Source organism: Equus przewalskii, chromosome 15, assembly GCF_037783145.1.
Source record: "Equus przewalskii isolate Varuska chromosome 15, EquPr2, whole genome shotgun sequence".
In the NCBI taxonomy this organism is placed as follows: Eukaryota; Metazoa; Chordata; class Mammalia; order Perissodactyla; family Equidae; genus Equus; species Equus przewalskii.
Window position 1 is genome coordinate 73,637,268 of NC_091845.1, and position 23,641 is coordinate 73,660,908.

The 23,641-nt window shown below is 47.0% G+C and overlaps 1 protein-coding gene and 1 long non-coding RNA gene across 4 annotated transcripts in view; one reads left to right on the plus strand and one right to left on the minus strand.

Annotated features, from left to right (window-relative positions):
• The window catches only part of IL20RB (interleukin 20 receptor subunit beta), a 28,176-nt gene extending 12,385 nt beyond the window's left edge, over positions 1–15,791 (plus strand). Inside the window, exons 3-7 of one of the 3 annotated variants that reach the window (XM_008506525.2) lie at positions 30–220; positions 3,821–3,945; positions 5,994–6,144; positions 9,189–9,331; positions 14,602–15,791. In XM_008506525.2, coding sequence (XP_008504747.2) covers positions 30–220; positions 3,821–3,945; positions 5,994–6,144; positions 9,189–9,331; positions 14,602–14,709 — 718 coding nt within the window. In that variant the 3' untranslated portion in view covers positions 14,710–15,791. Of the gene's footprint in view, positions 1–29; positions 221–3,820; positions 3,946–5,993; positions 6,145–9,188; positions 9,332–10,189; positions 12,025–14,601 lie in introns of those variants that run through there. The other 2 variants (XM_008506526.2, XM_008506527.2) reach the window with 2 other exon arrangements.
• A 632-nt stretch (positions 15,792–16,423) lies between these two features.
• LOC139076007 (uncharacterized) lies at positions 16,424–18,685 on the minus strand. Its single transcript, XR_011527182.1, has 4 exons — positions 18,574–18,685; positions 17,701–17,873; positions 17,521–17,624; positions 16,424–16,673 (listed from the first exon to the last, which is right to left on the minus strand). It is a non-coding gene; the product is annotated as an uncharacterized lncRNA (long non-coding RNA).
• Between the last annotated feature and the right edge of the window lie 4,956 nt (positions 18,686–23,641).

The window sequence follows — 23,641 nt, forward strand, 5'->3', positions numbered from 1 at the left end:
TGACGCTGTGCCCTCCTCTCCTTGGCCAGAGAGTATGAGAGCCTATACATGAGCCACATCTGGATCCCCAGCAGCTGGTGCTCACCCACTGAAAATCCTGAGTGTGACATCACTGATGACATCACTGCCACTGTGCTGTACAACCTTCGTGTCAGGGCCACTCTGGGCTCACAGACTTCAGCCTGGAGCACCCTGAAACACCCCTTTAATCGAAACTCAAGTAAGGCACTTCTCTCTTTACTCTCCCACCCTCACCAGCCTCCCTTGGTGAGTGAATATGATTCACTGAGACTTTCAGGATTCTTTTTAGCATCAAATTAATCTCGCAAAGCTAGAGTACTGTGAATACAAACAACTCTTTTAAAAAATTGCCAACTGCTTCCCACATGCCCTCTCTCTTGTTTTGAAGGAGACTGGAAGTCATTCCTAGTGGCCTCTGTCAGAGTCTGCTAGTGGGGGGGAACCTGGGAGGAAAGCTGCTCCCAGTGGGGAGATGGGGTGAGGACTGCTGTTTTCTGCCCCGATAGTGCCTCCATAACTCTTATACTGCCTCCCCTCTGGTGCCTCATCAACCCCATATTTGTTGCCTGTGTGAGCACTTTCTTTGTGCAATAGCCTCTATATGTTTCTCAGAGCCACCAGAAACAGTCATGTGGAAATAAATAACGTCTCTGTAGCAAAAGTACTTGGAAAATGATTGAGAAAAAACCAAGGGAAGAATCCAGATAGGTGGCCAGATATGGCAGAGCACAAGCAATGGCCAGGGTGTAAAAGGGTGTGTGTGTCTGGGGAACTGCAAGAGCAAGGGCTGGATGGCCAGGGGGTGAGGAAGCAGCTGGTCACATGGGGAAGGGCTGTGACATGAAGCTTGATGAAATCAGTAGAGGGGGGTCATGGAGGAAGAGAGAGTCTAGGCCAGGTCTTACAGAATGATCACTGGCTGCCTTGTGGAAAGTAAAGTGGAGTAGGACAAGCCTGCAGGGCAGGGGAAGAGGGAGGAGGGGGTTGTAAAAGTCCAGCTGAGCCAAGTGGGTCCTGATCCCAGGAGTGGGGGAGGGGATGGGAAAGAGAGGATAAATTCCAGAGACATGGCTGAATTAAAAAGGACAGAGCTTGGGGATCAGTTATTGGGAGATGGAGTGGGGAGAGACAATGATGGTGTCCTGCTTCCAGTTGGGGTTGGTGAGAAAGTCATCCAAGGTAGGGAACCCGAGAGGGGCAACTGGTCTTGAGGAATAGGACACACTCCTGGCATTAGGATCTTTAAGACTGAGATTCCTACAAGACATCATGGCACAGATGTCTGATTGACAGTTGGAAATCAGGTCCTGGGCCTCAGACAGGTCAAGGTCTGACACACAACACAAAATTAATAGCTAAAGGCTTGGGAGCAGATGAGATTGTCCAGGGACAAGATATGAGGATGAAGAGAACCCAGAACAAGATCCTGGGAAACCTCTGGGTTTAAAAAGTGGATGGAGGGGCCAGCCCTGTGGCCAAGTGGTTAAGTTCGTGCGCTCTGCTTTGGTGGCCCAGGGTTTTGCTGGTTCAAATCCTGGGTGCGGACATGGCACTGCTCATCAGGCCACACTGAGGGGGCATCCCACATACCACAACTAGAAGGACCCACAACTGAAAATACACAACTAGGTACCGGGGGCTTTGGGGAGAAAAAGGAAAAATAAAATCTTAAAAAAAAAAAACAGTGGATGGAGGGACTGGCCCCATGGCCTAGTGGTTGTTTGGCACGCTCCGCTTAGGCAGCCCAGGTTCAGTTCCCTGGCATGGACCTACACCACTCATCAGTGGCCATGCTGTGGTGGCAACCCACATACAAAATAGAGGAAGATTGGTGCAGATGTTAGCTCAGGGCAAATCTTCTTCAAGCAAAAAGAGGAAGATTGGCGACAGATGTTAGCTCAGGGTGAATTTTCCTCAGCAAAAAAAAAAAAAAGAAAAAACAAAGCAGATGGAGGGAAGGGCCCCAGTACATGGCTGGGCAGGTGGAGGAACAGTGGGGATGGTGTTCAGGCTACTGGATGGAGAACTGACTGAGGTGGGAAGAAGCAAGGCAGCTCCTCCTCGGAGACAGGCGTGGGCGATAATGTGACCAGTATGCAGACGCAGGAAAGGCCTTTGGTGACTTCTGTTTTCTTGCTGTGGCAGAAGATCCTCGGCTGTGAGTGAGGACAAAGGAGGTTTTGGGGCGGCAGCTACAACAACAGGATGAGTCCAAGGTTACTGAGGAGTGTATGAGATTGATAGAAATCAGGAAGATTTAGGAGGTGGGAGAGCCCAAGCCGGAAGGGGCTGAGGAAGGTGAAGATAGATTTGAAGGGGAAGTTGGCCCTCTAGGGTCAGACAGATGTGGTTCAAATCCCAGCTTGGCCGCCTGAGAGCTGGGTCCCTGCCTCCTCATCTGTAAAAAGGGCAACAGTTTGCCTCACTGGGGAGTTGAGGGACTATAGGAGATGAAATGTGTAAATGCTCAGTGCAGTGCTGTCCTGTCACAGCACTCAGCTACTGGTGAGTATTCTCATTGTTGTTGCCCAAGGATGCCCAGAGTTGACAGCCAGTGAGCAGAGGAGGGAAGAGGTGGGGGCAGGAATGGGACCATCGGAACGGGATACCAATAAGAATTTTGGTGCAGAATGTGGGCTCCTCTGCCCAGGCCTCTTTCCCCAGGCACTGGAAGGATATGATGGAGGCACTGAGATCCCAGTACCAGGCCCTGGGGAAGGCTAAGGGGTGCTGGAGGGTGGCGCAGTTCTGCCCCTGCTGCAGTGCCCAGGCAGCCCCAGCACCACTTTCCTCTGGGTCCTGGGAGCACAGAGCTCCAGCCAAGACCACTGCTGGGAGGCAGCAGCTGTTGTTGGAAAGGAAGGCACAGGTCCGATGGAGATAAGAAAACTATGCCTACAAAACTATGTGGGCAGCAGTGTGCAGTGACAACTTGTGCTTGGGAAGGCCAATACAAACAGGGAAAGATCTTGCTGCAGGAGGAGCTGAGGAACAGGGGTCTCTGTATCTGCACAGAAGGCAGGAGATGCGGTCCTGCATGACCCCTGTGCAGGTGGAGGTAGCTACGGAGCTAGGATGGAATCGTGATTCCTAAGGGCGTTAATAAATCTGTTCTGCCTTTGAAAAAGGCTACCCTGGCTTCTCCCCAGGCAGGTGCAAAACTTGTTTGAAGGCTCTCCTGAGAAGGATCTCCTACTCTTAAAGGGAAGCCTTGTTGAGAGCAGAGGTTCTTAATCTCAAGGGCACATTCAAGTCACAGGGGAGCTTTAGAACCACTTCTGTCTGGGGCCCATCCCCAGAGAGTCTGATTTAAACGGTGTCTGTGCATCCTGTTCATTGGGAGCATTAAGAAACAGCATCTGCTCACTTAAATGAGCCAAGGTGAGGAGCAACTTCTGCCAAAAAAGTAAAGAGGGGCACACATTATAAAATTTCAAAACAGAAAGAGATCATATTTACCTGAGTATTTAGTCACCTTTCTTGAGTATATGTGCCTCCTGAAGAAGGAGCAGAGGACTTATAGTTAATGAGAGGAGCGAAAAAAGGGAATTGTGGTAAGTCCTTGTCATTTGTTTCATTTGCTCATCATTCAAAAAGCATTTACTGAGCACCTGCTGAATACAAGAGACTATTGGTGTACATGCTTCTGCATGCTGTGAAGCTACAACCAACCCCCCACCTCCCCAGCCTTGCCCAATGAGCCTGACATGTTTCCACTGAGGAGTTGGTCACAAACTCCCAGGACAGAAATCAGTCCTGTCTGGGCCTGGCTTTGATTCTCCCCTTGTCTTGCCAACAGCCATCCTCACCCCACCTGGGCTGGAGGTCAGCAACGATGGCTTCCACCTGGTTATTAAGCTGGAAGACCTGGGGCCGCAGTTTGAGTTCCTTGTGGCCTACTGGAGGAGGGAGCCTGGTGCCAAGGTGAGACTTCCGGCCTTGGCCTTTGAGTCAGGCTTCAGGAAATGAGCCCGAGGGGTGGGTGAGGGAAGTGGGCCCTGCAGTGCTCACCGTCTGGGGGCGGCCTGGGTGAAGGGTGAGAAAGGAGAGAGGGCAGTAGGCTGACAATCCTCCTCTTCAAAGAATGGCCTTGGTCCAACCCAGGCCTTGGCTGGGAGCCTTCTCAGGCCAGATTTGCTGAAGTATGGGGGCTGCCTCCTTCCCTAAACTCTAACATGGTTGGATCCCAATACTTTTTCAATGCATTTCTTCTCCTTCATCAGCCTGTCTTCTCAGCCATTCTCCCTGGCATGTTTAGGGGCAGCAAACCAGGGTGCTCAAGATCAACTGGATGATTTCAAAAGTGTATGAAGCTGGCACAAGCCTCTTGAGGGTGTTTCTGGGCAGGGTGCAGAAGTTGGGGTGGAGAGCCAGGAGGTGACTTACAAATAAACTAATCTAATTATGAGCCAATGGGCCACCCAGAATGCCTCGATGGGGTGCCACCCCTCCCTGTGAGGTTGCCCTAGGCTGGGATGGGCGGGAGGCCAGCTCTCCCAGAGGGAATGGCCAAACAAGCAGCAGCAGCAGAAGGGGTGGAGCTTGAGCAGGAACTAGGGGCAGTTAGACCCATGGAGGCCCAGTCCAAGGTGATATGGTGGCAAGGCCCACCCCAGTCAGCACAAGGAAAAATAGGCTTTATCCTAAGGATTAATATGGTACAAGAAGGGGATCTCACAGAATCTATGGACAGAGCTGGATCAGAGCCAGGCTGCAGCACAGCCTCACTCACCCAGGGACCCTTGCCTGTGAGCCTTGCTTCCTTCTGGTGGGTCCTGTCCCCAGCTTACTCCAGGCCTTGATCCCTCGTTGCTCCTTTCTACCCATGCCTATGGCTGTGACTCCCCAGTCCCTCTAGGCCTCTCAGGCCTAACTCCCCCTCACATGTTTTCTCCCCTTTGTCCCTGCTTCTAGCTCCAGGTACTCAGTGTCCCAAGACCAAATTCCTAGGAGAGTTGTTCTGGTTGGTCCTGCTCATTTTATCAGGCTAAGCTTAGGGGTCACTGCAGGCTGCTGGCCGGCCTCTGGTGGGCCTTTCAGACAAAGGATATCCTTGACCTCAGAGCAGTATTAGGGAAACAGGGACATGCCCTACCACCTACTCATCAGGGGCTGTGGGTTGGGTAGCTTCCCCTGGAAGGTGGGGCAGGCAATAATAATAGTTTCCAGTATTTACTCCTGCTGGGTCAAGGCTCAATGGTAGGACAAGGCATTGCCAGCCATGCAGATGGAGTGATGTGAGGGACAGATCAGGCGATGGGCAGGGGGGAGCATATAGCTCGCTCAGATTCTTTGGGAGCAAGCCCACTCCCCACGTTTGGTAATTGGTGGGGCCGGTGCTGAAAGAGGAGCCTGTACCCTGAGTCATCTGGGCTTGGCCCAGACAAGCCTCCACAGGTTCAGATGTGGAGCATGGGCCTCAGCAGGTGGGTGGGGGTGGAGGAGTGTACAGATGGATGCACAGACGGGTGGACGGATGGATGCTTGGGGAAGCACAGCCCACCTGCTCCATTGCTCCTGTGCACTGATCCCCCCTGGGAGCATTGGCCATGCCAAGGCCCTGGCTCAGTCAGATTTCTGACCTTCAGGTCTCTGCCCAAATGTGACCTTATCAGAGAGGCCTTCCCTAACCATGCTGGTTAGTGCCTCCCCATCACTCTGCCTCCTTGCCCTGCCTCCTCTTTCTTCACAGCCCTTACCACCACCTGCCATGTATCATGTACATATCTGTCTCCCCATGTGAGCTCCATGAGAGCAGGCACTGTCTGTTTTGTTCAATGCTATGTCTCAGTGCCTACAACAGAACCTGGCACATAGTAGGTGCTTAATAAATAAAAATAAGTGAATGAGTGAGAGGGAACATTTTACATGCATCCCGGAAAGGAAATATCTTCAGCTTTCCTTCCCTGGCTCTTCTTGCCCTTTCCTGTCCTGTGTCCCTTGGGATGTAACTGTTTTCTGGTCTCCTCAAGGAGCACATCAAAATGGTGAGGAACGGGGGTGTTCCAGTGCTCCTGGAAACTGCAGAGCCAGGAGCTGCCTACTGTGTGAAGGCCCAGACGTTCGTGAAGGCCATCGGGAGGCACAGCGCCTTCAGCCAGGCAGAGTGTGTAAAGCTGCAGGGTAAGGATGGCCTGTGTTCCCTGGAGCCCCGCACAGATGACAGCCCTTCCCGATGGATGCTCAGCTGCCTGTCGGGTTCCTTTGGTTCTGAGTCTCCTGTTGGTTTCACTGACCTGCCCCCCAGGCTGGGTGGGTGCCTGTGGAAGGTGTGCTTCACTCTAACTCCTCTGGAGGTGAGAGTCCACCCTGGGCCGGGGCGGGGCTCACTTGAGCAGCTGTCTGGAACACTTTCCCTCTGAAAGCTCCCTAGGCCTGAGACCAGGGGCTGCAAGGCTCCTTTACCAGATGGCAACTGCCTGAGAATCACAGGGGGGTTGCCAGAGAGGCAGCCAGGGGATGCGAGTCATTCCTTGTGAGCAGGCACCCCACTGTACGTCGCAGCTGCTTTCAGCTGGAAGGGACCTCATGAAAGTCTGTAGAATCCTCTTGTTTGACTTAATTTTTTCCCTTGAATTTTTTTTGTGGTCTAAAAACCTACAATGTTTAAAAACCCTTTGAAAAGAAACAGTATAAAACCCACACATCCCATGATTCTGCCACTCAAACACCACTAGGGACATTTCTGTGTATAACTTTTTAGTCTTTAAAGAAATTATTATTTTAAATATTTAGTGCTTTCCCCTGGTTCAAAAATATGATAAAATACACATGAAACTTTCTAATTCTCTTTCCAATCCTTATAATTTCCATTCCTCCTCCATAGGTATTAGCTTCTTGTATATTCTTCTAAAGACTTTTAAATGCACATACAAATAAATGAGAATATATTTATATATATTTCCCTTCTTTTTAAAACAAATGGTACCATACTGTAGACACTGTTCTGGGTCCTGCCTTTTTCACTTTATATGTCTTGTAGATTTTTCCATATCTATAAAGAACTTCTTCATCCTTCTTTATGGCTACATAGCATTCCATTGTGTCTTTATACAAGTAATTTAACTTGTCCCCTATTGATGGGCATGTAGTTTTCCCCCAATATTTCACTATTAGAGCCAATGCTTTAATTAATTACTGTGTACACAGATCATTTTGCTGGCGTGTGTATATCTGAAGGATAAATTCCTGGAGGTTGACTTGCTTGGTCAGAGGCATACACATTTGAATTTTGACTGCTGTTCCCCAATTGCCCTCCAAAGGAGTGTTATCCTTCCATCACTGCCCACAGGGAGACACATGTTGTAAGCGGAGTGCACATACACTGTATACCTGCTTTTTCACAAATATCATATCCATAATATTTTCTATGTAGATTCTCTGATTACCATTTTATACTACTTTTTAAAACAACGTAAATCCAGCTTATTAAAGAATTCATACAACACAGAAGTATATAAAATAAGAGGTACATATTCTCCATTGTCCCCACACCACTCAAGAGGTTCAGGATGTTTGGCATTGAATCTTCCAGCCGGGGTGTGGTACCAGTACTCACAGGCACAAATGGGACTATATTGTGCTCCCTATTCTGTCGCTTGCCTGTCTCCACTTACTAGTATATTGTGAACACCTTTTCATGTCGGTACGTATGGATCTACCTCATTTTTAAAGAAGCTGCATAATAAGCTAATACATAGATGTGCCAAAATATATGAAACCATCCCCCTAGGAAAAGGTATATTCTGTGCTTTCCAGGCTCTTACCACTACAAACCATGCTGTAGTGAACAAGCTTGTAGGTATCCTAATTCTCATTTTAATGTCTAAATTCCTAACTGATCACGCTGATGTCCCATGATATATTAAATCATCTCCTACTTGGTGATATTTAGATCATTTCCCTGTTTTAGATCATTTCCATTTGCTTTTGAAGATGGTGCTCATTGATTGATTGATTCATTCATTCAAGGAATACTTATTGAGCATTAACTAGGTGCCAAGTGTGGCCACATCACTGGGACACACTCAGGGAAGTCCTGCTGTCATGGAACTTACCCTCTAGTTGGGGAGATAGGCTACAAACAAGTAAACGAAGGAGATAATTCCCTTGGTGGCATGTGCTATGAAGAACATATTCCAGAGCATGCCTGGAGGTGGTGGGGGTGCAGAGAGGTAGATTGGTTACAAGGCTGTTGCTCTAGTCCAGATGTTGCTATGAACTGCTTTATGCATGTAATTGTTTCCTTCCTTGGAATTATTTTTTGGAATCCAATCATAGGAGTGGATGAAAGGATATGAACCTTTGTTTATCTCTTGATGTGTACTTCCAAAAGATTTTCCAAAAGCACTGAAAGAAACATATGAAAGAAACATAAGGAAAAGCACATATGTGGCTGGGGGCCACATATGTGAGACCAGCAGCTTCTCTGCAGTCTCATTGGCTGTGCCTCCCTGAACTTTGCGGTGAGTGGCCCAGCCCAGAGGGGCTGATGAGTTGTTCGAGGTTACATAGAACAGAGAGAGGGGAAGATAACCCATCCCCCTTCCACATCTCCAGACGCTCAGACCTGGCACTTTCTGATACATTTACTTAGTAGAATGTTGGTGGGCTTTGGAGCTAGCCCTATCTGAGTGACCTGGCGGTATGTCACTCAACCACAGTAGGGGCTTAGATATATCATAGTTATTTTGTGATGGCTTTCTGAACTCAGGATTTTCCCCCATAATATGAATCGAGGCCAAGAGCAAATTGTGAAACACACTTTGTTTTCAGTTACCGCCCAGCTCCCTTCTGTGCTGTTCTCTTTCAGCACCTCCCCCTCATCCTGCCTGGGGCCTGGCACTCTGCCCCCCTGGCAGCGGTGCCAAGGTATGTGAGAACACAGCTAGTGGCTTAATAGGTGATGCTCCTCCCTTCCCTTCCTGAGAAAAAGATCCTAATCTTCCCCAGGGCTTTCTGGAAACCAAGCCTTCATCTGGAGTCTAGAAAAATGGTTTTAATGGTGGTAATTTTAATCCTAGGACATACATCAAATCTCAGGATATTGGCATCTGCCATCTTGGCCAATGTGCAGAGCCAACTCCAGGAAAGTGAGGGAGGCCCAGGACTGGAGACTTCATCTTCACTGCGGTCTCCTAAGCCTGTCCTTATCTTTTCATTTCCAGGAGAAGCCCTCTCCCTGGCGCTGGCCCTGTTTGCATTTGTTGGCTTTGTGCTGATCCTTGTGGTTGTGCCGTTCTCCATCTGGAAGATGGGCCGGCTGCTCCAGTACTCCTGTTGCCCCGTGGTGGTGATCCCTGACACCTTGGTAGTTATGTTCTTTTTTCCTTTCAGCACAACACTGACCAAATGCAGTTTGGGCCTTGGTTGGGCATGGGCACATATTTTGTGGGTCTATGAGCATTTGCACAAAGAGGGGATCAGAAGGGCTGGGAGAGACCTCCCTTCGCCAGGGAGTGGTGACCTTCCTCAGCCTCCCATCAGACCAGTGTTGCTTGCCTCCAGGACCTGGCACAGCCAAGAGAGCAGGTGTGCACAGCCCAGGAAGCTGGACATCTCAGGAGTCATGCACAGTCTTAGCCTTCCCCACGGGCCTTCTGAGCATTCTTGGCCCCTTCTCATAGGTATAACAGCAGCTACATCCAGTAACATGTTCCAACACAACATATTCACCTCATATGCCAAGAGCCTCCTTGGTTCTCAGGTGAAGTGCAGGTTTGTGCATGTGGGAGGCACAGACTGTACTTTGCCTTTGCCCAGGGGCAGGGAGGCATTCTGGACCTGCCCAGTGACTACTTAAGATTAGGGGTCTGCAGTTGCTGTCTCAGCTCCTCACAAGCCCAGTCTCCCGAGGACACTAGACCACAGATCTGAGTCTCTAGAGTAGGGATAGGCCCTGTGTGCCCATGTCAGGGTGGAGGAAAATCAAAAGCAGGCCTCCAGCAGCTATCGCATGTCCATCTGGCTACCACCTATGTGCTCCCACCCTACCCTAGACCTCAACACAAAGCAGCGCAAACAAAACAAAACAACCACAAACAAAAACAAACCCATCGCCGTCACCTCAGGGATTCCCACAGTTCTCTCCTGGGAGGAGGCGTTAGCAGTCCCCTTCTCAGAAGCAACGAGAACCTGCAACCTATCCATTCCTGTCATTCCTTAACAGCCTGGAGTCACTCTGGAAGGAGTCAGTCTTGTGACGTCTTCATGGCCCTGAGACACGGGCCACACTCTCCCTACACAGGAGGAATACTCCTCCCTGGAACCCGGGCATCAGGACACCCCTCCACCCTGCTATCCAGTCAGCTCTCCTCTTCCAGTACTTCCAGGTGGTCATAACTTGAGCTGACACTGGGACAGAGTTAGGCACCAGGCATCGTTCTAAGGCTTTACATATATGGACCCATTTCATTTCCCTTCTTCATAATGCTTACCCATGTACTTTCATCAAGTCCCCCCTCCAGCCCACCCTGAATGACCACATGGTTACCACCAAACATAGAGGCGATGTGGTGTCTCAAACATGGGGGACAGAATGGCCTCATTCTCCTTCAGCAAGAATTTGAGGGGCTCAAATTTCCCTGAAGCATAAAAGGAGGTGTATTCTGTAGTTGTTGGGGTAGCATATTATAAATATCAGTTGGGTCAAAATGTTTGATAATATTGTTCAGACTTTTTTGTATAGTTCTATTAGTTATTGAGAGTGAGACAAAATCTCCAACTATGAGCGTGGATCTGTCTGTTTCTTCTTTGATGTCAATTTTTCTTTCCTGTGTTTTGACGCCCTGTTTTAGGCGCACATATACTTATGACTGGTATGTCTTCCTGAGTAATTGAGTCTTTTATCGTCATGAAATGTCCCTTTTTATCCCTGGCAATATTCCTTACCCTGATATCAATATAGCCCTTTTTTGTTTACTGTTTGTATGGTGTAGCTTCTTTGCATATTTTTATTTTAAACTTACCTGAGTCCTCATATTTAAAGTGTGTCTCTTGTAGCAACATATAGTTGGTCTTTTTTTTTGTTTTTGTTTTGGTATAAATCCACTCCAACCATTTTTACCATTTAATTGGAATGTTTAGTCCATTAACACTTATCTCTTGTCCTCCCACTTTCTAACTTCTGTGTTTGCGCCCCTTTCTGCTTTCTGGTTCTTCAAGCCAGTAAGACTGTCACTGTTCGTGGCATCAAGAGAGACCTGCCCTCAGACAAGAACTGTAAAAACTGGGAAGCTCACCCAGTGACATTCTCTTCGGCCAGGTGTCAACTTTTGGTTGCTCTCCAGTGACTCAAGGAAATGGGTTTCACATTTTGGTCAGTTTTTGAAGTTGTCACCTGCAGGAGGATTGGTCTGACTGGTGCCCCTCTGCTATAAGTAGAAGTGGAACTCTGCAATCAAAGAGGTGTGCCTGAGCCAAGCCAAAATGATGACAATGGTGGGGGAGCATTCCCGGTTTGGGCAGGTCACTGGCTCTTCTCTTCTACACATGGTGATGATCTCAGCCTTCCTCAGCTGGACTCCATCAAGTTGTCATCCTTTGTGGTTTTCCTCTCAACTGTCACCCATGCTTACCCTCTACACACAGGCCATTTCATTCCTAACACCCTCCCCGTTTTTCCCTCTTCTGGTCCTGCATTCAGCAGCCCAGCAGAGTTTCCTCTCCACCTCAGGATCAGGGGCCCTAGGATCCTTCTAAGACCCAGTGCCTTGTGAGTGAGCAACAGAGTAAAGAGCCAGGAAGGGGGCCAGCCCTGTGGCTGAATGGTTAAGTTTGTGTGCTCCGCTTCAGTGGCTGGGGTTTCACTGGTTCAGATCCTGGGTGCGGACCTGGCACCACTCATCAGGCCATGCTGAGGTGGGGTCCCACATAGCTCAACTAGAAGAACCTACAACTAGAACATACAGCTATGCACTGGGGGGCTTTGGGAAGAGAAAGGAAAAAAAAAGATCGGCAACAGATGTTAGCTCAGGGCAAATCTTAAAAAAATAAATAAATAAAGGGCCAAGAAAAGACCACGTAAAGGGTCAATTCCTTGTAGCATTTCAGGTGCACAAGAAGAGCCCTCAAATGGCACGAACTCCTGGGAATCCTAATGCATTATGGGCCACACCCTAAAAATACCTTTGGAGAAAACCAAACAACTTAGATGAGACCAGAGACAAGCAGATTCTATGAGAGTGTGACCAGTTTCATCCATGGATGGTAGATGCCACTACCTGTGACTACCTTTTGCTTCTCTCTTCTCCTTTACCATCCTTCCCACATTGTTCCAGGATCAGCTCCTGCATTCACTCCTTTCCATAATGCTTTTAATTTTTATTCTGTTCCTCCCTAGATTTTTAGGGTGGCCCATTTCTCTGAGTATATGCATTTCTCACAGGGCTGTGTGAGAAATAGATCACTAGTGTCCATTAAATCCCAAACCAATTCTGGAGCTGTACATCATAACTGCCGTCTCCCCCTCTCAGCCTTGACTCCAGCACAGCCTCGCCGCACTTCAATATTCGTGTAGTTATAGATAATCCTCCAAACTATTAAAAAGCAACTTCCAGCCATCCTTGCAAAATCCAATTAAACCATGAAAAATTACCAAGTGGAAATCCTTGACAACTCTTCAAAAAGCCCTATTGAGTTTGTAAGTGTTTAATTTATATATTTGGATTAAACATTTCATGTCTACATCTATAATTTTACAGTTGGTGATGGTTGCACTCTGCAATATAACACTAAGAAAGCCTTTTCATTCAAGTTTATATCACCAAGTAACAGTCTAAAGCAGAAATATACATGCAAAGAAAATTATATTAAGACTGCTCAGTGTATAGACCCTCCTTTAAAATATAATTTCTTTTCCTTGTCTTTCATCCATAATTGCTTCATGGGGATGGAGGCTTAGGTGCTAACAGTCTTTCTTTCCTTTCTGTGACTCACTGTATTCTTTCTCTTCTTGCTGTCATGTTCCACTGTGGGTAGCAAGCATGACGATGACCCTACGTTAGTCATTCTTCAATGGACCATCCCAAGTATGACTTTGGTGCTTCATAGAAAGTAGAGTTTGTGAGCTCAGATGCTGCTGGGGCCCTGATAGGTACAAACGAAAAAAAAAAAGAAGAGAAAAAAGAATGTGCAGTGCAATGAACGTAATTCCACGGGTAGAGATGATGGGCTGCTTCTCAGCTCCAGCAGTTACTGCCAAGAGGGAACGTGAGCCAGCGCAACCAGATCTCCAAGTTTTAAATGAGAAACCAGAAATCCATACTTTTACGAGAAATCTCCTGATTTTTAAATGTTGAAAACTAACTCAAATAAAAAAAATGTCAGCTGAGCCTTGCTTGAAAGTTTGTTCTAACCCATGGGACAACAGTTTTGCCCCTTCTGAAGTTCTGAGATTATGCTGTTTTACTCTAATGTTCTAGAACGACGCCATCCAATACAGCAGCCACTAGCCATATGTGGCTATTGGGCACTTGAAATGTGGCTAGTCGAAACTGAGAGGTGCTGTAAATATAAAATACACAATGGATTCTGAAGACTCAGTACAATAAGAGAATATAAAATATTTAAATGTTTTTATATTGATTATCTGTTGAAATATTTATTTTTTGATAAAATATATTATTAAAATTAATTTCACCTGTTTCTTTTAAAAATGTGCTACTAGAGAATTTTAAATTGCATATGTAGCTCACATTATATTTCCCTTAGACAGGGATCCCCTAGAATCTAAAAGATAGTCAGGTATCACGACTGCAGATTTAGGTAGCCAGGGTCCTGAGAACCTGAAGGGACCAGCAGCAGTGGATCGGTGGCGGGCTCCACACTGACACCCACACTCCGTGAGCCCTGCTTGCCCTTTGTTCTTTCCCAGTATTTGCCGTGGACCCTGAGAGTAAACCCCTGCCACGCCTCTTTACAAACAAGGAGCAAGGGGGAACTGACTCAATGAAGCTGATGTGTCCTGGGCACTGAGGTGGAGGAACCATTGTGCCTGTTGATGTCTGCGCCCATGTCCCACCCTTTGGAGTAATGACAGGAAGGGCTGTGGGAGATGAATTGCCAAAGAACCTAGTGAATTCGGTGGAGGTGATCTGGCTAGTGACAGTTGGGAGAGTCCCTCTGAAAAGCTGATGTCTGCATTTTTACAGCCAGCTATGATCAGGTATTGGGGTTGCTGGTAGGAACATGAAATATGAGTGGGAAGGAACTCTCATTTATGGAGTGCCATCTCTGGACTGGGCACCTGCCAGGTGCTGTCTGTGGAGCACCTCAGACCAGGTCCTTATTTTCAGAGCTCTCTGGTGGAAGAAGCTCGGATGCTTTTGACCAGACAGTCTGGGCTTTTGTGGGGTAGGGGACCAGAGAGAGGAGTGCCGAGGAAGCAGGGCCCAAGAGATCTGCTGGTCAGCGCACTGGGAGATGATCTCACTAAATCTTGGAAACCCTGATCTAGGGGTTAGAATTGCCTTTGGGCTTTTTTGCTGTTCAAAAGTTAGTTAATCAGATAGTTGGGATTTTTGTGATGTTCTGTTCAATTACTACTGCATCTAATGAATATTTATGAAAATTATTTTTCAGAAAATAACCAATTCACCCCAGAAGTTAATCAGCTGCCGAAGGGAAGAGGTGGAGGCCTGTGCCACAGCCATGCTGTCTCCTGAGGAACTTTTCAGGGCCTGGAGCTAGCAGGCCGGGAAGGGCCCCGGGAAGCTGAGAAACCTGGTCTGCGCGACACAGAGCCTTGAGGGGAAAGGCCGTGTGTCTGTTTTCCTCCCTGGACAAGGCACAAGAGACGTAAGAAGACCCCGTTGTGTCCAGGTCTAGAACTCTCAGAGGCAGACAGCACTGAGTGGGGGTCAGGAGATGTGACCTCTAGAACTGGATCTATGTGCCATTCACTAGCTGAATGACCCTGGGGAAAGTGACTTAGTTTCTCTCGTCCTCAGTTTTCTCATCTGAGAAAATGGGGAGATTAATCATACAGCTGTTAAACCACATATAGATATATATCTCCATACATATCTCTCTAGCACCTGCAGAGCTGTAGGGAAATTAGTGATGGCGTGATTGGTCCAGCTTTCTGAAGAGTGTGTGACAGGAATGATCAATGACTCTATACACTGATTGGCTTGGAGAACCCACTTTCCCAGCGGAAACCTTGAGGAGGAGGGAAGGATGGTTACAGTGCTGTTGATTTCACTTCAAGCCAAATGCCTGCGCAGAGGCGAATGGCTCAGCCGGCTCCACAAGACTGGCCTGGAGGGAGGCCGCAGCCCCACTGAAACAGCCCCCTCAGGAATTCACACAGGGCCCACCTCTAGAAGCCTCTCCTGCCCCCCTCCCCCACCAGGTGAGGAAGAGAGTCAGGAAAAGAGTCATTCGGAGATGGGACGGAGGGAGACAGTTTCTTGAGGGGTCAAGGGATTGATGGGCAAGGCCTGTGCTTCCCTCCTTATGCCCCAACCCCTCCCAGCTCTGGAGCCTCTGGGCTCGGTTGTCTCCACCCCCACTTCCTGGGCCCCTTCCAGCCAGCCCAGAGGTGGGGACAATCTAACTGCTTCAGTCAGGTGTTTCCCATGCAAGATAGAGGTCCACAACCCTCTCTCCACCTGGTGGGGGCTCAAGTAGACAGAAGGTGGGCTCTTTCCAGGAGGATGTTTGCTGAAGAGCTTTTCCTTTGTGCACTTCTATATTGTTTGACTCTTTCATGAAGAGTATGTGTTACACAGAATTTTATATCTGCCTCAAATAAAGACTATATTACTACACTGGTCCTCACCCTCTCTCTTCTCTCTTCCCTGAGCCGTCACCGGGGGCCACCATCCCTCTGTCATCTGTCCAGGCCCAGAACCCAGAAATGACCCCTGACTTTCTTCTGCTTGAGTCCCTCTCACAATTAGTCCCAGTGCCCATCCATTCTTGCTGGCATATATAAATACACAGAAATTTCTCTCGATTATTCTGTTGTCTTCCCATGTCCCCCACACGCATTTATTGAGGCCCAATCATGCAGGAGACATTGTGCTAGCCCCTGACAGTAGAGGGGCTGCTTCCACCATAGCGGGTTATTCCCTCTCTCCTGGGGCACTTATATCCTGACTCCCCAAGCCTCCTCCCCTCCCCTCGGATCCATTTACCCCCATCACCTGGCCCTTTACACCGGGACTCTCTAATGAGTGAAAAGAGGCACAACAGGACAACAGGAAGACTGAGCATCTGTTGAAGTCCTTGCTATTGTTCAACCCAGGAGGGTACCCCTGACCCCAGAATCGAGCCCAGCTTTCTTAGTCCTGCATTCAGGGGACAACTGCCAGGGTCCAATGAATAAAAATGCTTGCTCCATGAGGCTTACATTCCGAAGGGGGAAAAGGGGAAACAGTAATAATAAAGTAATACAAAATAAAATAATAATAGTAACTATTTTATTAAGTGAATTGACTAGTATACTGGGAGTTTCTAAGTCCTGTGGACAATGAAAAGGCAGAGCAGAAAATGGGGGTGGGGCAGGTTGCAGCCTCCTCTGCAGGCACGTGAATGCAAGCACTGGAACCACAGGCTGCCAGGAAGCCGCAGCACAGCCACACAGGCTGGGGATCACGAGCGGCTCTAGGACAGAGCAATCTGGCAACAAGTCCTTAGGAGTATGCAGCCTAAAACAAAAACTTTAGTCAGTATTTGTACTGTTTGTATTGACAGTGTATATATATTTTTTGAGCTATTCTCTTCAGTTGTCAGAGGAAGTGAATAATTACGTTTATTTTGATAGAGATCTAGATTTCAGGCTTAGTGAAAGGGAAAGCCAATCATAGACTCAAAAATTTGAGTAGGAGCAGTGTACTGTTAGAACTGAATTGAACCCAACATGAAGTCATACCTTTATAAAACATTTAATTAAAAACATATTTCCTTTTTGACTTTTTTCCATCAAAACGGTCCAGTAGTAATGCTACTCCATAAAGCACCCTAATGCCCAGATTTTGGTTTCTAATGCTATTTTTCTCTCAGAAGGAGCCAGGATTTTTGGAGCAATGTCTGATTCCACATTCCGTCTGGGCTGGAAGGGCATGAAGCGATCAATCCCAGAACACCCACACCTTGCTGGGCTAGAAACAAAGCTTTAAATAATCGGGTCATTCAAAATTACACCAGCATCACTCTAAAAGGGCTCCACCCGCCAAAGTTGGGACAATGTGAGGATCAAAAGGAGAATACTGGCTGATATCAATTGACACAATAAATTTGAAATGTCAGGAGTCCATAAGGATACACAAAAAGAGCAAAAGCTAATACAACGCATTCTCAAAGAGGAATAGAATGCATTTCTACTGAGTCTTGTTATTTAATCGTGTTGGGCTTATTGACTGCGTCAATGAAGAATACTAGGAAATGTGAACCAGGAAAGGTAAATACACCAGTCCGAAGGCATTCTCCCCCCAACCTGAGCGCCTGCAACCGCCTCCTGCCCGGGCGCTGCGCTTCCAGTCTCTCCGCACTTACCTGTCTCCGGTCCCGCGGGGATTCCGCCGCCCGTTCCTTTCTTTTTCTCTTCGGAGGTTTCTTAGATTCCGTCTGTCTGGCCACTGTGTTACTCCTTCCCATCTCTTTAAAACAAAGAAACGTTTTTGTCTTATTTTGGGTGTGCTCTATTTGATAGGGAAACTTTCTGTGCGTGCAAACCTCTCCGTTTCTCTTGAATCCGGCCTGACTCGAATTTCAGGGAATTTTCGCAGCTTCTGGAGCCCACCAGGAGGGGGACCTCATGACGTCCACGGGTGTCTGGCGCCACCTTGTGTTGAGTGCTGGAAAAATTCCTTCTTCCGTTCCCACTCCCAGCAAACACCCTGGGCTTCCTAGAGACGGAAAAAGCTCGGACAAGTTTGCCGGAACGAGAACTCAATTACGAAACTTCCACGGGGTCGGCCCCTAGCAAACCTCCGCTGTCACTGGTGGCTTTAGGGTTAGTGGCCACCATTTTCCCGCTTGTGCTCTGTCTCCAGCATTTCCTTAGGGGTTTCGCTGCCCACCCAGCTATCCCTTCCCACGGGGTCCTTGGCCTCTGCCTCACTCTCCTGTCTATCCTCTTCCCTCTGTGCTGCCCTTCCCTACCTCTTAAAATAAGAATTTTCAGGTAGTTTTTCCTCTGTGTCTTATTTCTTGCCTATCCCTGGGCTAGACTGACTTTCTGGGGGTGCTCCTCAGGACACGGTTCATGAGGGGGAATCAGTTAAACCATTGCGGCGCCTAGGCTGTGAAATCTGGAACTGGCACACTGGAGATGACCCAAGTTACAGTTTTCTCTTGCTGGCTCCTGGGACCCTCGGCTCCTCAAGCATCTAACAAAAAACCCTGGAAAAACCCATCCTTGCCAGAGGTGGGAGCACGCACAGGAGGGAGCAGCAGGCTCACACGCGGAAGAGACAGGCCTTCCTGCTTCCCCCAGTCAGAGGCTGCAAGCCCTGGAGAGGCTGTAAAACCCCCTCGGAGGAAAAACCGAGCAGCCTTCTCGAACGCCTGCAAAAACCCCAAGAGCAAAAGCACAAACGCTCCTACCGTGGAGGAGGTGCAGTCCCTGTTTCCTCTATCGGACCCCACTGGGGAAATTTTTAAAAACTACCTAAAAAACTTGGCTGCTGGAAAAACTCAGTGCCTGGACAAACCTCAGTAACTTCTGCATTTTGTTCTTGTACGTAAACCACTCATCCACGAAGTGGCCACACGCCTCCAGATTTCCGGGAGGTGTCGCAGGCCGTCTACCGCATTGCCTCAGCACGAGATTAAGCCTGCAAACCACACCTTGGTTTCTAGCCTTAGGAGATCAGACCCCAGAACTCAGGCCCCCTGATGTCATCCCACCTGCATTAACCTGGTGGAGGGCTCTCCCAGGTGAGGCCAGTTTCACTGAAGTTAACCCTCCACGGTCTCACCTGCACTTTTGAGTGCGGCAGTTGGAAATTGATCAAAATGCAACAGCCCTCAGATTAAGCCTGGATCATGAGGGCCGATGGGGTGGAAGAATTACTGTATTTTAAACGAAAGGTTTTAAGTTAGCAGACGGCAGCAAGTAGATGCTGAAATTTAAATACATGTAATGTAAGCTGCTCAGTTTTAGTTTATGAGATTTCTTTTTCAGATAAAAGAATTTGTTTCCTTCCTTCTTTCTTCCCCTCCTCCTCCTCATTCTTCTTTCTTCCTTCTCTCTCTCTTTCTTCCCTTTTAAACAAAGTTTTAAACTCTGAAGAAGTTTGGGTTGGCAGAGACAAGCCTCAAGTTGAAGACTGGTAAGAAGCTTGGGTCTGAGATGTGGTTCTAAACATGTTGCCTAAAAGCGAAAAGCTCCGGTTCTGGAGTCGTGTGTGGTGTTGGTGGTGGCAGGGTGTGCACAGGCGGTGGGGCCCACTCTTCTCTTTGGCTAATGACTCATTTTAAAAATCATTTCCCCCCTAAACCATTTATTTCAAAATTAGAGTTTTTGAATTAAATGCCATTTAAAACTTTAAAAAGGCATTAAGAATATTGATAATTGAAACCAGGTAATGTGGATCAATTTACCTTAAATTCAAGGAATGTGATTTTATGATTTGCTTGAAGATGTAAATGGAGCTTCTACAGAATGCAATGTCAGGAATTTGGGGCATGGCCTATTTGATTTGGGGGAAGAATTTGGATTTCTCTATTAACACTGAATAGCTGTATCCTAAATTCGAGGCAGTGTGCTATGGCTATAAACACTGATGTGTTTTATGAATGGGTTCTATTGGAACTCGCATAATGTGGAAATTTTATGAATTTGTAAAAAAGTTTCCACTTGAACTTTCTGAGAATGGTTTAAAGGTAAAATAATCTAATTCATTTTTTTGATCATGAAAAAATTTATTGTGATATAATTTGATATATCTGATTATGTATTTTTAATTTAAACTTCATTGAAGTATATATGGTTGTATTTTACAACATTCTTATTTGGCTTTGGGAAATTTGAATTTTGTGTAGAATTAAGGTAATTGTTAATTGTGTTTTCCAAAGACTTCTAAGAATTTGGACTTCTACACTCTGTTGATGTGTAATTAAAATAAGCAACATATATATGAAGCAAAGTCTGAATTTTGACCCATAAGTCAAAAGAAATTTCAGGGGGCAGGCCCCGTGGCTGAGTGGTTAAATTTGCGTGCTCAGCTGTGGCGGCCCAGGATTTCACCGGTTCGGATCCTGGGCGCAGACATGGCATTGCTCATGAGGCCACGCTGAGGCGGCGTCCCACATACCACAACCAGAGGCACTCACAGCTAGAACATACAACTATGTACTGGGGGGCTTTGGGGAGAGGAAGAAGAAGAAGAAGAAAAAAAGAAGGTTGGCAACAGATGTTAGCTCAGGTGCCAATCTAAAAAAGAAAAGAGAGATTTCAGACAAAATCTGAAGATGCTGCATTTCCAGATACTCTTCTTGGATAATCGTAAAGAATTTGATCCTCCTGTGAGAAAATTAAAAGCTCTGATGACTTCTGGGCTTTAAGATACTGCTAATTGAGACCACCGTTTTGACTCTTGACTGCAAACCTTTGCGGAGCAATACCTAACATGATATACAAGGTTGGTAAGGGGATGCTGGACATCAGAAGAGCTTACAGCTTATTAAATGAGCAAGACAAATTGAAAAGCTTGGAAGATTAGAATGAGACTTTAAAAGAAAAAAAACCCTGAACATGTGAAAGTAATATAGATTGATAGGTTAGACAACAGGAGGCAGAACTGGTTCATTGAGCTAGAAGTCATGTGTGCCAATCTTGGTATTATATCTGTGGACCAAGCCATTGTGGATGGCCCAGATGATGGCAAAATGCAACCGCCGTGCAGAATTTTGGCCACTGCACCGTGGAGGTTTCTCCATCACCTCCCTCTCTCTCCTAAGGTCTGCCAGTCTCCACCTCCTGAGTCAAGCTTTGGTTTGTGAGCTGCTCTAACACTAGGACCTTCAAATTGAAAATGAGGACAATTCTACACCAGATAAGGACTTACACAGCTAAATAGAGTGAGAGATTATAAGTGACTCCAGAGCAAAGAGATTTTTTGCAAATCTTTAGTGGAAAGCAGTCTAAAAACAATGAGTGTTAGAAAAATCGAACTTCATTAGATAATTGGATAATTTGCATTAATGTAAAGCTATTTTAGAGCTATTTTCTCTTCAGACAAAGAAAACAAGTAATTATATTTATTTTGTTAGGAATCTAGATTTTTTTAGCATAAGAGAAAAGGAAGTACAATTGTTGAATCAAGAATTTGAGTAGGAACCCTATATTGTTAGAACTGGACTGGAAAAATAAATGTGAAGTCATGCTTTTAAAAGAAAAAATAGCAAATTAAAAATACATACGCTTTGTCTTTCTGTGCAGTGAAGTGGCCAGGGAGCCGTGTCACCCTACAATGGACCTCGGCTCCCACAATGTGGTCTCTAACACTCTTTCCCCATGGGAAGCACCTTGGGACAAAACGCAGATTCCATAATTTGAGCTGAAAGTTCAAGGTGAACCTGAACGACTGAACAACAAGGTCAGTAATCAGGGAATTTTATATAAATTAGTAGGTTCAAAAGGCCATGGAAGCCAGTCTGAAAGGGGCTCCTGCTGGCAACTTGAGCATCAGAAATAAAGTATCGGCTGAGATGAGTTGGCTTACAGTAAACGTGACAAGTCATGAGTCCAAAATGGTACACAAGAGGAGAAGTCTACATCAGGTAGTCTGGGAGAAGGTGAAAAAAACGTGTGTTTTGGTGAGCTGTTAATTGAATCATGTTGGTACTACTGTCTTGTCTGTTGTATAGATGAAGAAGAAAGTAGTAAACGCGAATACATCAGTCAGGAGGAATTTTTAAGACTCAAGAGGAACATACGTGGAATGACCCTGTGAGTGGTAACCTTGAGTCAGACAAGGCCACATAAAACACCAAAATTCCACTGGAGTGTCTTTGATTATACTTTTTTTTTAAAACTCCTATTTTTTTTTTAAAGATTTTTTTTTATTTTTTCCTTTTTCTCCCCAAAGCCCCCCGGTACATAGTTGTATATTCTTCGTTGTGTGTCCTTTTTTTTTTAGTTGTGGCATGTGGGACGCTGCCTCAGCGTGGCTTGATGAGCAGTGTCATGTCTGCGCCCAGGATTCGAACCAACGAAACACTGGGCCGCCTGCAGCGGAGCGCGCGAACTTAACCGCTCGGCCACGGGGCCAGCCCCTGATTATACTCTTGTATTAAGAGGACCCATAAAATCGATGCTGTGGAGCTGAGGTGTGGTGGGTCCTGGCTTCCAGAACTTCCCGAGTCTGGCTTGTGTTTGTCTCTTCCAGCCAGCTCGTGGTACCCTCTGGGGACAAGCCAGGAAATATGAATTGTGTAATTTTGGTAATTTTCTGCAACAGCTAAATAAATGCTCTGATATTTGCATTTAAAATTGGTATTGCACAGAGCCAGCCCTGATGGCCTAGTGTGTAAAGTTCGGTGCTCACCGCGTCAGCAACCTGGGTTCACTTCCTGGCCACGGAACCACACCGCCCCTGTCAGTAGCTATGCTGTGGTGGTGGCTGACATAGGAGAACTGGAACGACCTACAACTAGGATATACAGCTATGTGGTGGGCTTTGGGGAGGGAAAAAAAAAGAGGAAGATTGGTAACAGATGTTAGCTCAGGGTGACTCTTCTCCTGCAAAACAAAACAAAACAAATGTTATTGCACAATACAAAGATGATCAGTAAAATTTGTACTAATATAAACATTTTATCTTTCTTTACTTAGAACACCATTAAACAAGTAAATAAAACACAATGCAAATAAAGCAAATAAAAAACACCATGACAAGCCTAGAAAGAGGTCACAGAAGAAAGGAAAAGCTTTCTATGTACCTTTAATGACACTTTTTCTGCTTCATGCACAAAGGTCCCCACAAACTATGTAGTTGACCCTGCTCGTTGTCAGTCTGCATAGTCGCACAGCCAGTGAAGGAGATGGGGGAGTTAAGAATTTACTCCTGAGTCCAGGGTCCAAGGAACCAGGAGAATGACAGACGGGGAAGGTGGAGTGGCCTGTGCATGGGGCAAGGATGACGAGGTTGCTTGGGGATGTGTTGGGTTTGGGGTGCTGGATGTCCAGAAGGCAGTGGGAGCAGCAGTCCTAGCACACAGGGCCCATCCAGGAGTGGCTGACTGCGTGGAGGGAGGAAGAGAGGGTGAGCAGAGAACTGAGGTCCATCAGAGTTTGTTCTCTCTACATCCTTAGAGTTTCATAGAACTTGAGGGAGCTGAACTGCAAGGAGAGGGGGGATTGTCAGCATCCTGTGCTGTGTAGGGAGGAGGCCGCTGGGTTTGGCAGGAGGGCTGTGCCAGTATTGGGGCAGAGGGTCCCACTGCAGGGAGCTCTGGGGGCTGGATTATGAGGAGTGGAAGGGGGCAGCCTACTCCTTCCGAAAGCCTGGGTGCAGGAGAAGGAATCAAGGAGAGAGTCAAGAGCACTGGAGTAGTGGACGCCAGCATGCCAGAGTTGCTTGGGGAATGTTATAAAGGACAGATGCCTGGGCCTCAGGATCTCCTGGGGTGGATTTTGCAATCTGCCGTTCAAAAAACAAAAAATGAA